The sequence below is a fragment of the Artemia sp. Qi Xiang Cuo genome, chromosome 18 (genome assembly GCF_049724085.1).
Source record: "Artemia sp. Qi Xiang Cuo chromosome 18, ASM4972408v1, whole genome shotgun sequence".
Taxonomy (NCBI): Eukaryota; Metazoa; Arthropoda; class Branchiopoda; order Anostraca; family Artemiidae; genus Artemia; species Artemia sp. Qi Xiang Cuo.
Genome location: NC_142811.1, coordinates 55668132 through 55682907, shown reverse-complemented (window position 1 = coordinate 55682907; position 14776 = coordinate 55668132). Strand labels below are relative to the sequence as shown.

At 34.3% G+C, this 14776-nt stretch overlaps 1 protein-coding gene across 4 annotated transcripts in view; it reads left to right on the top strand.

Annotated features, from left to right (window-relative positions):
• The window catches only part of LOC148941667 (protein misato homolog 1-like), a 179924-nt gene that overhangs the window by 68139 nt on the left and 97009 nt on the right, over positions 1-14776 (top strand). For all 4 annotated transcript variants that reach the window (XM_089104394.1, XM_089104395.1, XM_089104396.1 and 1 more), the window contains 2 exons: positions 5997-6214; positions 13498-13744. In XM_089104394.1, coding sequence (XP_088960520.1) covers positions 6050-6214; positions 13498-13744 — 412 coding nt within the window. In that variant the 5' untranslated portion in view covers positions 5997-6049. The remainder of the gene's footprint in view (positions 1-5996; positions 6215-13497; positions 13745-14776) is intronic.

Genomic DNA, 14776 nt, shown 5'->3' with positions numbered 1-14776 from the left:
TACATTTTTTTTGGTGGGGGTTTTATTGGTTTTTAGTTTTATATTGTTTTTTTTTTCATCCTGTTATTCTTGTTGTTTCTTTAAGTGCTGAAGACGCCTTGTTTGAATACAGGCGAAATATCCACGTTGTTTTTGCATTTGTCTTTTCTTTTCTCTCCACTGGCCATAGTCTCGTTTGTTTGTTTTTTTTGAGATTTTTCTTTTTGTTGGTTTTTGTAGATAGAAATTATGTTTTTGAGGAAGACATCCCCCCCCCCGCAGCCCTCAGGGCAAGGGTTATAAGTTATGTCCTGGGGGCATATAAGTTTTTATAGAAAGCTTTGTTGTAGAAACTTCAAAAAAGGCTCATTCAATTGGAAATTCAAAGGGCTAGTGACTTATTTAATAGTTGAAAGTGACTGGAGAGCAACTAACGCCCCTTTCACGCCCACCATTTTCCCAGACACTTCCAATCAAAATTTTTAGATAGCCATTTTGTTTAACGTAGTCGAAAGCTCTGGAAATTAGGCCTTAGAGGATGACAACCACCCTCACAGCCCTTTGGGTAAGTGTTGTAATTTATGCCCTTGGGGCATATAAAAAGTTTACAGAAAGCATTGTCATAGAAACTAAAAAAGGGCTCATTCAATTGAAAATCAAAAGGACTAGTGCCCTTTTTAATAGTCGAAAGTGATTGGAAGGCTTGACATTTTTATAGCAAAGATTGATGTGGGTATAATTTATTTTTGTTGTTTAGACCAGGGCACTTCGTATTGAAGGAACTGTTGTAGGAACTTCGAAAAGGGCTCATTCGATTGAAATTAGAAAGGGCTGATGCCTTTTTTAATAGTTGAAAGTGATTGGAGGGAAACTAATCTCGCTCCTACGCCCACCCTCCCATTTACCTTTATGTTTAAAAACTAAATGTTGCCTTAAGATTAAATCAAAATGCACTGTGATGATGTTTATTCCCACTAAGACATGTCAGTAGTACCTCAAGAAAGACTGAGGACATTACGAACAAATTTTCAGTGCTACTTCTGCTCTTAAAATGTACTTAAATAAAAATAGCATAATTGCATCCAAGCTATCAAAGAAAGTAAAGAGATTTTTTGTGAATGGTATCAAGCTTTCTATTTCAGATGAACTATAGGAGGTATGAAACTAAATTAAACACTACTATTTGTGTGCAGATTTTTAAAAGGGTATATGTTGTTAAAAATTGCTGAAAATTTTTCTCCGGTATACAAATAGCAGGCCAAACTATAAATTCTTAAAAAAACGAAAATATTTAAAGTATAATTTTCTTTTTCCCTGAAAAGACTATGTCAATATAAAACGAATAGAAATTCATTAAAAAACTTTTTCCACAAAATAAGTTTTTCAAAGAAAATTAAAAAACTCTATTAAACAAAAAATGAGCGAAAATAAAATCAAATAATCTACCAAGAGTGAAACTACCACAAAACAGCATTGATAAATAAATGAAACCCACCCAAAACGAACAGAAATTACAATAAATAACTGAGTCAAACTCAAAACGAGCAGAAATTAACATAAGTTGGGCTCAAAACCCCTATGCCTTCCCAAGGCCAGAACATAAATATACTGATATTTAGTAACCAAAATGTTAATATTATTTGATTTATTAAAGTTATAAAAGTAAAAACATTTATATTTTTTCAGTAAAGTGCAAATTATGTTCTCTGTTTTGAGTTTGACTCGGTTAAATATTGTAATTTCTGTTTGTTTTGGGTTTCATTTATTTATCGATACTGATTTGTGGTAGTTGTATGCTGGTAGATTATTTGATTTTATTTTCGCTCATTTTTGTTTAATGGAGTTCTTTATTTTTCTTTGAAAAACTTATTTTGTGGAATTTTTTTTTTAATTAATCATTAAAATGCCAATTAGACCAGGTAAGTCCCCCTGGAATTGAGCCTATGGGTGCTCATGCTTCCAGTATTATAATATTGGTTCAGAGACTTATCTTCCTATTCTTCCAAACATTTTTCAACTGTGATAAAACTCCCTTGGCTTTTGCTGTTCTACTTTTAACATCTTTACTGCACCTACCATCTTTACTAATAACACTACCTAGTAAAGTGAAGCTGTCCACTTGCTTAATCTTTTTGTTACCCAACATCACCTTTTCATCTTCACATATTCCTAGCTACTTAGTCTTCTTTATATGTATTTCCAAACCTATTCTTGCATTCTTAACTTGTAAAACTTCTAAAAGTTCTTTCATTTTGCTCACACTTTCATCTATGATGCTTAAATAATCAGTATAATCCAAGTCCAGAAAAGTTTTATTTCTCCATTTGATTCTGTATTCTTCCTTGCCTTTGCTGTGCTTCTTAAGACTAAGTCAATCAAAATGATCTATATAAATGGAGATCCCCACTTAACTCCTGATTTAATACAAAACCTGCTACTAACCTCATTTCCTGCCCTAACTGCATCAGTGTTGTTCTTGTACAAATCATTAATCACTTTAATGTATTTGTCTGGTATACAAAGATAAGGCCTTTCATCAATCAGAAGAAAAACAGGCTAATGCCGCTATAATTACCATACTCACTCTTATCACCCTTCTTGTATAGGGGTTTGATAATGGTTTTCCTAAAGTTTCTTGTTACTTTCCCTTTTTCAAAAATCATATTCATAATCTTCAGTAACTTATTTCTAACCTCACAGCCATCATATTTAAGAAACCCATTTACTACCTTATCAGTCCCTGGAGCCTTATTATTTTTAATTCTTCTAGTACTGTCACTAATTTTCCTCAGAAAATCTTCCTTCACATCCAAGGTGTCAAAAACTTTTATTCTCCTCTATACCTTTTTTTGTAACTTTATCCTGGTCTAGCACATACTCAAAATATTCTGCCTATCTCTCTTCTGCCCTTTCCTTATCACTAATTGTGGCCCTGTGCCTATCTCTAACTAGGAAAATTCCAGATTGACTAGTCCCTCTCAATTTATTAACATGCCAGTACAATATTTTGCTATTCTGTCATCTAGCCACATCTTCCAGATCTTTGGCTATTTATGCATGTCGTCCACTTCAGAACCTGCTTAGTTTACATCTTAATGCTTTCTTTACTTTTTTTTTACATTCCTCTTATTTTCATATGATATCCCTCAGATAGTTCTTGTACAAGTATCTCCTCTTTGTTAAAATAATTTTTTTTTCACTAATGTTTCTAGCTGTGTTTCTAACTTTCTTCCCTAAGACATGATCAGCACCTTCAGAAATTATTTTCCTAGAATTATTTTATCCATCTTCTGCATTGTCAAACTTTAAACTCTCCAGTTGAGTGTTCAATTGTCCTGGACAGTTTCTCTCAGATTCTCATCCTGGAGTCTACCAACGTCGTAGTTTCCTAAAATGCAGTTACCGTTCCTGAATTTCAGCTTCAAATTAACCCAAGATACTAGTAGATGGTAGTCTTTACTTTTAACATGAATAAAATCAGTCCTATCCACGGGCGCCCATAAGGGGGGGGCAGGAGGGGTGGCAGCCCCCTCCTGGCTGAATGATGCTGCCTTATTTTTTATATTTTTGTTTTGATATTTCTATTATATATCATTAAAACTGCCAATTAGACCAGGTAAGCCCCCCCCCCTGGAATTCAGCCTGTGGGCGCTCATGGTCCTATATACCCTGCCAGTCTTTGGTTTACAAAAAAAAAAAATCAAGGTTTGCTGTTTTACCTTCACGTGAATATCATGTTAACTTTAGGGCCATTTTATGACCAAACACTGTACTGGTTATGACAAGATTGTTGTACCTACATAATTGCAGCACTCTATACCCATTGCTGATTTCTTTTCTTACACCAAATTTACCTAGGCTAGTATACCCTCTATCCCTATTTCTACTGATCTGGGCATTAAAATCTAATAAAAACACCATATATCTGCTTGGGACCCTGTCTATTTGTTCTTGTAGCTCTAAGAAATATTTTTGTAAGTAAACTGAAACTAATTGTTTAAAGCCATCATAATCTAGACCATAAAATAAAATAATTTTGTAATCTAATGTCATCATAATCTAATCTAATGTCATAAAATAAAATAATTTTTTCAACTGAAAGTAAGAAGCAAAGTTAAAACTCATAATGAACAGAAATTATTGTTTATATAAAGGGTTCTGTTCCTTCTTTAACCCTCACTCTTTACACTAAAGTCTTAAAGTTCTTCAAAAATACTTCTCATTAAAATTCAACAGCCCTTGTGTTTGAGCTTCTTGAAACATTTTGACAAAAAGTCAAATTTTAGTGTAAAGAGTGAGAATTGAGGAAGGGGCAGCCCCCCCCTCATATACAGAATAGCTTCTGTCTATTTTAAGTTTTAATCCTCCTATGTAAGACACCCTGCAGAAAATCCCTCCCCCCCCCAAAAAAAAATATATATTTCTAAATAAAAATACTATGGGCCTATGTGAAGCAGGCAAATTGCATAACTTACAGCCCTTTCCCTAGGGACTATGGGTTGTCATGTCATCCCTAAAAGCATAGTCATTTGACCTATAATATATGCTGAATTATATGGCTATGCAAAGGTTTATAGGGGAAAAGGGGCATATGATGGAGGATAGTTGCTCTCTAATATATTTGGTAACCTAAAAATGACACTTCTGATCTTCTCAGACAATTTTTTTATGCAATGAGCCCTAAAAAAATATATATAAAAAATGGGGAAAAGATATTCTTACTCCTTGTTTTGTGTGTGATTGTGAGGGTTGAGTTAACATAGCAGGTTAAGATAAAGGCTAAAGAAAATAAATTAGAAACACGAAATTAGTGTCACCTGTCATACCAGTTGACCTTAGTAATCAAGAAAATTTCCACTAGGTGGTCATCAGAAGTTTTTTTTTTATATATATTTTTTTTTTTAATATTTTGGAGTCAATCTCTGACTCTGAACCCAACAATTTTGAAGCAGACTGAACTCATTATGTCAAATAAGCTAGAAAATTATTTTTTTTTAACATTTATTTTACCCTGCTGCAATGACTCAACCCCTGGTCCCCCCAAAAAATGAAGTCAAGGAGGCACACTTGTGCCTCTATAAAGAGGCGACCCACCACAATGTTAAGCGATTTCAGGTCCTAGAGGTCGCAGAGAGACGGCGGTAATCGCATTTTGTAGCCCAAGCTCAAACTAAGAAACTTGCAAAATTTCATCCTCCTCCGACTTTATCTTCATGGGGTAAACTGGGCCGGAAATTATTCCGTATATGAAAGGGGCTGTGCCCTCCTCAACGCCTCGCTCTTTACGCTAAAGTTTTTATTGTTTAAAAAAAAAATAGATTTGTAAGAAAGTTAAACTTTAGCGTGAAGAGTGAGGTGTTGAGGAGGGGACAGCCCCTTTCATATATGGAATAATTTCTGTTCGTGTTAAGATTTAATGTCGCTCCTTACTTTCAGTTTAAAATTTTTTTTTTTTATTTAAAGGATGCAAAAGCGGGGGGTTTGGGTGGCGGCAGCTCCCCAACTTTGCCTCCCAATCCCTGTACGTTTTAAGGTGCGACCTTGTAACTCAGCCTCTTTAACTCTTTAGAAAACGTAGTTTTTTTCAAATAATAAAGAATAAAAGGGAATAAAAATATAAAAATAAATACTAAGGACATAAATTCTATACACCAAATATTGTTCTTATATTTTGGTATATGATTATACCAAAACCCTTTCTTTTCTTCATTCTTTTTATTTGTCTTACTTTCCCTTCTATTGCTCACTTTTAATTTCAGAGAAGGGGGAGGAATTTTTCAGGCAGTGATTTTATCTGGGGTAAACTTTCTGCAGGGGAATTGTCCATGGGGAAATTTTCTAGGGGAATCATCCTAGAAACTTATCATATAAACTCCAATAATAATAATTATTATTTACCTTTTGAAGCTTCTCAAGTTGTTTGAAAGATCAGAATATAATTATCCATTAGTAGCTTAAAATTTAATTTTAAGCAGAAAATTGGCATAGTTCTTTCAATTTTTCTTTTTTGTTTCTAGGTACTAAGTGAATCCAAATATTTACAATTCGGTTTTACAACTAGCAAAACAAGATGGGCGAAATAATCACATTGCAAATTGGTGGGTACTCAAACCATATTGGTTCTCACTTTTGGAACATTCAGGAGGATAATTTCATTTACAATACTGATAGAAAGCACCAAGCTTCCTCTAGTGTAAACCATGATGTACTTTTCCAAGAGGGACAGACACTGCAGGTAATTCTTTGCTATTGCGATGATTGAGTGTGCTGATAGCCAAAGCATGAACATGACAGTCAAACTATTAGAAAACATATAAGTTATCATCTTGTAAAGGGTCATCTAAACTGCCCTGTCCTGGTTTCCCTCAAATCTGAAATCTTCAAGAAGCTGCCAAACTTTGTTTTGGATTTTAGCTGAGTCTCATCTATGATCTGCTCAACATTCTTCTCAGTTTCAAATATTTTGTTAAATGGAAACTGAAAAATTTGAAAAAAATTGCAATAACCTTCATCTATCTGTCTTCATCATGGTCCAATCCCATCTGTAGCATGGATTCTACTGATAATAGTCTCTCTGCTAGGACTATTATATCGGGATAACATTCGCGCACTTTAGACAATCGGGAAATATTTCAGCTTTTAAACAATTATTTATCATTCCTAAAAAATGACTAGATATAAAAGGTAAAATCGACTTCAAAACCTTTAATGAAATAAAATCGCCTCTTGATGCACCATTTTTCTTATTTTGTATAACATTAAATAATTCATCAATAGTTACAGATTTAAGGTACGCAGACACATCACAATCTTCAGGTAGGAACTGACGAAAATCTCCATCCTGATCAAATACTGGCACCGATATGACACACGCTGCCCAATAGTAGCGAAGTGATTACACATCTCATCTACAACATTATTATTCATTCCTATACTATCTGGACGGACCAAGACGCTACCAGGGCAAGTCACCGACTTAATTCATTTCCAAGTCTTACTTGGGTTACCCTCAACTTTTTTAAGCTTAACTTTATAATATTCTACCTTTGCCTGTCGGAGTACAGCATTTAACCTACTATTATAAACTCTATATATTCCTTTATCATGAGGATCATTGCTCCTTGTTGACAACTTATATAAAAAAAAGTCTTCTATTAATTGACTGTAACAAACTCTTTGTAATCCAAGGTTTATTCGGAGACAACCTTCTCTTCTGTATTCCTGACACTTCACAACATTCCAAAAACATATCCTTAATCTTACCATACCAAAGCTCAAACTTCAAATTTAAATCTAATTGTTCTTGTAAAAATTTAAAATCTAACTGTTCTATCCTAAGCTTAAATCTTGAAATAGTATTTGAATCAACTAATAATTTCTTAGGCTTAGGGTGAGCATCATTGTTAATATTAATATTCTTCAATATACCCGGAACTAATATTGCCAAACCAAAGCGATCCGAAACATCATTTAACACAACACTCGACGAATCATGGGGAACATTTAAAAATACATTATCAATTAGAGATGAAGATGACTCCGTCACTCTAGTACAAATATTTACAGCAGGATGCATCCCATAACCTAACATTAAATTCAAAAAATTCAGGGCTTTTAAGTTAGATGCTAACAATTTCAAATCAATGTTAAAATCTCCACACACAAAACACGGCATGTTCTTACGAGTTAGAAGGTCCATTTGTTGCTTTAATAATTCTAAATAACAATCTACACTAGCTGAAGGGGGGCGGTAACAAACAGCAATAAAAAATGGGTCACCATTCTTATCATCCTCCGCAACAAAACACTCAAAAATTATCTCTCTATTAACGGACAAATCATCCCTAACCTTCACATTCAAATCAGTTCTAATATACAGGGCAAGTCCTCCATGCTGATGGTGAGTATGGCTCTTAACATGCATATTATAATTTAAAATATCCAATAGTCCAGAATTATTATTCCTTAACCATGTTTCAGTAAGTGCAAGAATATGAAAATCAGATAGCATACACAGCTCCGACAAATAATCCAATGTACTATTTAACCCCTGACAATTCAGATGAAAAATGCCAAGTTCATCCGGTGCCAGTCTAGTATGTAAATCAACTGGCCACTTATAATTAACCTTCGGAAAAACATCATCTACCCCCATATCAAAATTCCTGTGAAGTACCCCGAATCCTGAATCCGAAACACTCAATGGATTATTCTCAAGCCAATCTAAACGATCATTACGAACAATTAACATTTTTTATAAATATATTTATATAAAAAGAAAAGGACAGAACTCCTCTTGCCAAACTAAAAACCGAATCGGGGTTTTACCAAAAAGGCATCTTCTGATTTTAGCTTAATATACAGGTTAGCACACATAAAAGGAAGAACGAATATTACGGAAACATTTACTCCAAGCTGGGGGTACCAATACTTTTGGAACATCCGACAAGCAAAAAATGTGCTTCTGAACCATCTTGCTGTTTGTTTAATAATAATGTAGCAAGGACTCAATGTTTATGTTGACATCCAATGTGTACTTTAAAGACATAGGCCTTACCTACCTCTGGGATGTGACAATGCATCTAATTCCTATACTAAGGATGTACGAACGCACCAGTTCGAATATGTAAATCTCCCTCCAAAAGTGAAATTCAAAATTGGATTAAACACTCTAAGAAAGGAATTGTCAAGAACCTCAGTGCAGCCAGTAAAAGCAGTTCAAGCCACTTAGGATAAACCAAAACAGTTTTCCAGATATTGTATATGAAATCAGAATCAGTTCTTCTTACTGACTGATATAAGTAATTGTCACGTGTATTGAAGTTCTTGATCCAGCAAGACAGATTGATAGCTCAAAGTTATTCTGATATTGGCTGATATAGATTTACAGAGGCTCTTCAATCAGTCTCAAATCTGATTTGATTGGATGCATGAATTCCTTGGCTGTATTATTTTAAAGTCATTTTTTGTAAAATTATTATTTCAATTAAATTATTAAGTAATATTTAATTATTTTTTACAATTTTTCTATTAATTTTGTAATCATTATTTTGTTAATTTTATTTATTATTATGTTTTACAACTTTAAAATTTAGTACCAATAGTTTAATGCTTTTAATTATTGAAAGTGTTAAAAAAGTGTATCTAATTGTCATGCAGATAAATACTGCCTATTCCCTAAATGACTGAGCAAAAGCATCCAAAACAGAAGATTGGTTCTTTATAGGGCGACGAAGGAATTAATAAGATGTAACTACCGTGTCACTTTTTTAGAGGACGTGATTTGTGATAGCATAGCTGTCAGCCATATGGCTAACGAGCCATTTAAGTAAAAGCACAGATAAAACGGCACTGCCAGCCAACCAAGCTTACAACTCCCTTAACAACTTCCACGTATATAACCCTAACTTCACAGAACATGGTAAAAGCGATTAATTTAAACATATGTAAAACTCAATTAGAGCTCCAGTAAAATATGTATTGGGTCAAGTACTAATTTAAGACAGGCTTGTTCAAGAAAAATCAAGAAAAATGTCATAGATCAGTTTAAATGCGAGAATCTCCCTCCCAAAGTAGCATTCAAAAATGGATCTAATACTCTGAGAAAGGGACTATAAAGAACATCAACGCAGTCAGTGAACACAGCCCAAACCATTTGGGATAACCCAATAAATGTACATTAAAATTAGCTGTGAAAGTGAGAGATTCAATCTAAGAGTGCCTAAGATGCTCTGTATGCAAAGAGAGTTGGCTCTTTAGCATTCTCTTTGAGAATTGTACGAAAAGGGTATTAACTGTTATCTATATTGAAGTCCTAGTTTTATTGAAAGGAATCAAGGGGGAGATTAACTGATAAGTATTCTTAGAGGCTCTCTGATCAGTTCCAAGACTGACTTTGAGTGGTTGCTCTAATTCCAAGACTGTGTTTTGTTTGGGGCTATCTTGATGTATCATGGTTTGGAACAATAAAAGTCGATTGCTTTAATTTGTTAACTGGAAATTTACACAACCATGTATATCTGTAACCGTATAAACCATAAACCATATGGTTTACACCGTACATCATAAAGTACCAAGGACAGTAAAATGCAATCTGATTGTACTTTCTGAGGACAGTAAAATGAAATCTGATGAAATTTGATGAAATCTTGGTCAAGTGGAAAGTTACACAACCCTATACATCTGTGACCATATAAACCGTAAACCATATGGTTTACACCGTACATCATGAAGTACCAAGGACAGTAAAAATGAAATCTGACTGTTCGAATTGGTCACGTGGAAAGTTACACAACTATATATACTCGCAGCTCATATAGACTGATAGCCGTAGGTTTGACGATTGGGAAGCTAATTAAGAAGTTTATAATGAAATTAACAAGAAGTGTGATCACCACTGTAACCAATTAGGTTTTCTGGAAGGATTTGGCGTGCCAATCGCCCATGAAGCTCTTCTAGCGATTCTTGAAATGCAAAAAAGTAACGTGTAGTTTGCGCCATCGAAGCTGCTGAAGACCTTTGACTCTGTTTTTCACTGTCAAACAGTTCTGTCTCTCTTTAAAAGCAGAGTTAAGCCATTTGTGTGTACTTGCCTGTGGAAGTTGTATCAGAAGGCCTCAATATGGATACCTTTGCAATCGTATTCGTATGCGCTGAGATGTTGATCAAGGCTTTGTTTTAAATCCTAGTATTTAATAACGTTATCAGAGCTGTCACTTGATACATTTTACCATGCCTAGTTCAGCCATACAATGGTGCAAGTCACTTTTGATATGCCGACAGCATTCTTAATTTAGCACTATAATCTATGATTAGCACTATAATTTTGGAGCACTAATGAACGCTGTTGGTTTTGTTTGCTCTTGGACTAAATGAAATCTGTCTTTCAGTTGGTAAAACCAATTTTCTTGTCTTTGGATCAGAGACCGCCTTTGCTGATACAGTCCGCTTCCAGTTCACTTAAGTATAAATACCTTCCGTTTGAAACATAAATTAGGTAGAAAAGACAGCTTATAATTAATTTTTTGAAACATAAATTATAAGGGACTATTTGATAAGAGAACCCTGGGTTGGCTGTATAAAGCGTTTTTTGCATCACATGTGTTGTTTCTTATACCCCTTTGGAAACTCCGCCTCTCATAAAAATCAAATCTGATCGTTATTCTTTAGGTTCTGCAACTACTTTCTCCAAATTCTTATTTTAACTCGTAATAGGTATATTCCCCGATGGTAGGTCTTTTGGAGATATGTCGAAAATTGGATGAACTGTTACGTAGCTTTGCTAACCGCTACAATTAAACTGCCGATTTTTTCACAGAAGATGGATATCTTCTGTCAAGCATTTAGTGTTGTAAGTTATCAAGTTAATAATCCAAAATGACTATGAATACTGTTGGTTTTGTTTGCTCCGGACTGAATGAAATCGGTCTTTCAGTTGCTACTTCTAAAGCCGAGTTTCTTCAAAACTAAATCCAAGTTTACAATATTCTTCAACTTTATGTCTGTTTGTAAGTCCATAAATGTAAATTTTCTTCATAAAGCCAAACATAAAAATAATCTTGATGTTTTATGTCTTACTTACCATTTTGAAGGCTTTCATGTAGGTCTGACCCCTTCTTGTGATCTGAATATTTTTCCATAATTGCTTATATTTTGCATGTAATTTGCTGATTTTTTTAGTTTCAACTTTAAATGTGTTCGCAAGACCTGAAATATTAAATTAGTTTATAAAGTCAAACATGAAAATCTGACAAGGCATTCCATTTTTTTTTCCACAACTGTATTTAAATGCTTACACTCCAAAAAAACATAAAAGAGAATATATACATATATTAAAACATGTAAAAAATATGAAAAATTACGACATATCATTCTGCTTCTCATTGGTAATTCAAGTAGGCTAGGGCATCTGATCATGTCATAGGTATATTATAACAATTTTTGCATGTCTGGATACTGTTTTTTATTCATTTGTTGTTGTTTTTTCGTATGATAAAGTCTTAAATGCTGCTATCCTGGGTAGCAGAATTGGGTATTTTATGGGCAATGGGTATTTATTTTATCTTCCTTTTTTGATGATGCTAAAACTGTGGCTGTAACCATGAGCAAATGTTGCTCATACTCATTTCTTTTTTATTCGAAAAATTATTATAGATATGTATCAGCAAACTCCCAAAAAAAACCTTTCAAGGATAATTAAATTAACAATTAAGACGAGCAGTAATGACGTCCTATAATAATTCAAACTTAAAACGACCAGAAATTACTATCAACGAATAAATGAAACCTAAAACGAACAGAAATTAAAATAAACAATCAAACACAGAGATAACAGATACAGATATAGATAAATAAGTAAATCCTAAAACGATTAGAAATTATGAATACTCAAGTCAAACTTAAAACGAACAGAAATTAGTACAAACAGGAGTTTGGTTCCCCCCCCCCCCCATAATCGTTAACCTTCCAGAGTCTATTGCGTCATTTTGTTTTCAAACCTATATGTATTTTGAATAATGGGTTTTAATTTTCAAAACATTGATGAAAAATAAAATCGTTTTAATAATTAAGTTGATGGGATAAAAATAATAGAAATAAAGTGAATTTTTACTACATAATAAAATTAATTTCTGAAAATCTCAGCAATTCAAGATTCATGATTTTATTTAAAAGAATTTTATATTTTCAATGTTATAACTATAAAAGAAGTTTAAAGTATTTATAGTTTTCAGTGCTGCACAAATGTAGCAAAAGACAAAAGTATTTTAATTGTTTCACCTTTAGAATATTTTGAACACAATGGTTATTTCAAAATTTCGATTTAATGCCTTTGGGATGAGAACGGCTAAAAAGGGCATGGCAGGTGAGGGACAGGTTGCCTTTCGGCTACTTTTGACTCTTAAAAAGGACGCCCTAACTTTCAATTTCCAATCGAACGAGCCCCCCCCCCAAAGTTTCTATGGCAACCCCTTCCATGGGGAGTGGCTGTAGGAATAAAAAAATAATAGATTGAAGGCCTATGGCTCTTTACTACAGGCAACGGTAGAACTTTGCCTCTTATTCGTCATATGTTGTGTTTATGCCCCACTTGGCAGGCATTGTGCCGTGCGAGACAGATGATTTTGATATTCAGTAGCCTAATAGTATAGTTATCAACAAAGGAATATGATTCTGACTTTAAATAAGGATAGTCTGGCGAACAGCTTAAAAGAATTCATGAAAGATATGCGGTTGTAAAGTACACGCACATAGAATTTTGAAAATATAGTAGACAATATTGCCATCTAACTTTTAGTTGCTTCAAAGTAGATTTTCTCAGTGAACCTCGTACTGGTAACGCTAAACAACGCCGAAAAGCCATAAGTAACTAGCAATAATTAACAGAATACTGAAGATAAAATAAAAACTAGTAATATAGTGCTTGTGAAAAGGTAACCAGTCGGTAACAGGTGCATTACCCTACCTAAAGTTTGGAAACAATCGACCTCAGAATATTGCTAAAATTGTGTTCATTTTCAGAAAGAGACAACATTTACCCCAAGGCTTGTTTGTGTAGACCTCAAGGGTGGCCTCGGATCAATGCCTCAAGAGGGTACATTATACAAAGGTAAAGATAGTGGGAAAACATCATACTGGGAAGGTAAAGTAGAAATACATAAAGGTGAAAAGTCTCAGAAGAATCCCTATCTTCTTGGATTAGAAGAAGCTGAACAAAAGGCCTTTGGCAAACTATCATCACTCTCCAATGAGAAGGATTTCTGTTCGGGTAAGTTTTCAAAAGGGGCTTAGTTAGGTATTAATAATTGGGGTATTTTAAGGCATTTGATTTGCTTTTAAGGTATTTTCTGAACTTGGGGTAGGATAGGCAATATTGATGAGTGTCGGTAAGTTTGGTGGAGACATTTGGGTTCTAAAATAAAAACAAGGCTTTTTAAAAATTCTCTGTTTTTTAACTATTAATCATTTATATTACTATTTTTTTTTACTATATTAGTTTTTTACTATTATTTTTGTTATCTAATGTTTTGAATTATTATTGCTACTGTTATAACTATTTCTATGGGTAGCGTCGCAAAACTGAGTCGAGGCCCAGGCTATAAAGCTCCATATCCAAATAGCTATTGGGTTACTGTTGCCCCCTCGGGCGGTTACTTTGAAGTAGGGCTTGCCTATTTTTTTCGTCCCTTTATTGAAGATCCTTTGGTAATGACAAGGTGTTCATCATTGTTATCCCCTATTTCAAGGACCCCATGCACCTGCTTCAAGCAGGCTTGGACAGGCAACACTGGAAGGGAGAGTCACTAACCACTTGCTAACGTTCTGCGGTAAGCTTTATTTGGTCCTCAGAACCAGTAATGTACAGACAAGAGAAGTCTGCCACCTTGGGTTATTGTCCAAGAGATCTTTTCTCGTGCCACGGTCAGCGTTTCAGAGGTCCAAGGGGAGCTATTCCTCCCCCTCACTGGGTATAATTTTGGCTGCCTTTACCACTTCAATCCATCCAATGATGGCAGCTTGTTCATCAAAACACCCTGCTTCATGATAAGACACTGACCAGGACGGCCAGTGGTTTGACAGTGACTGCAATTGACAGTAATAGGTCTCTATTTGTGCCTTCTATTTTCAGGTCTATTACTGTTCTTACTGCTACTATTTTGCGCCTACCACGAAAAGGTGGTTACCTCTACCTTCATATTGTGACTTGACATATTTTTTTTTTTTTAGATTTTTTAATTAAAATTTATAGGAATAACACCTTTGCTTTTGTAGATCTTCTGTAACAATCCTCATGGATCTT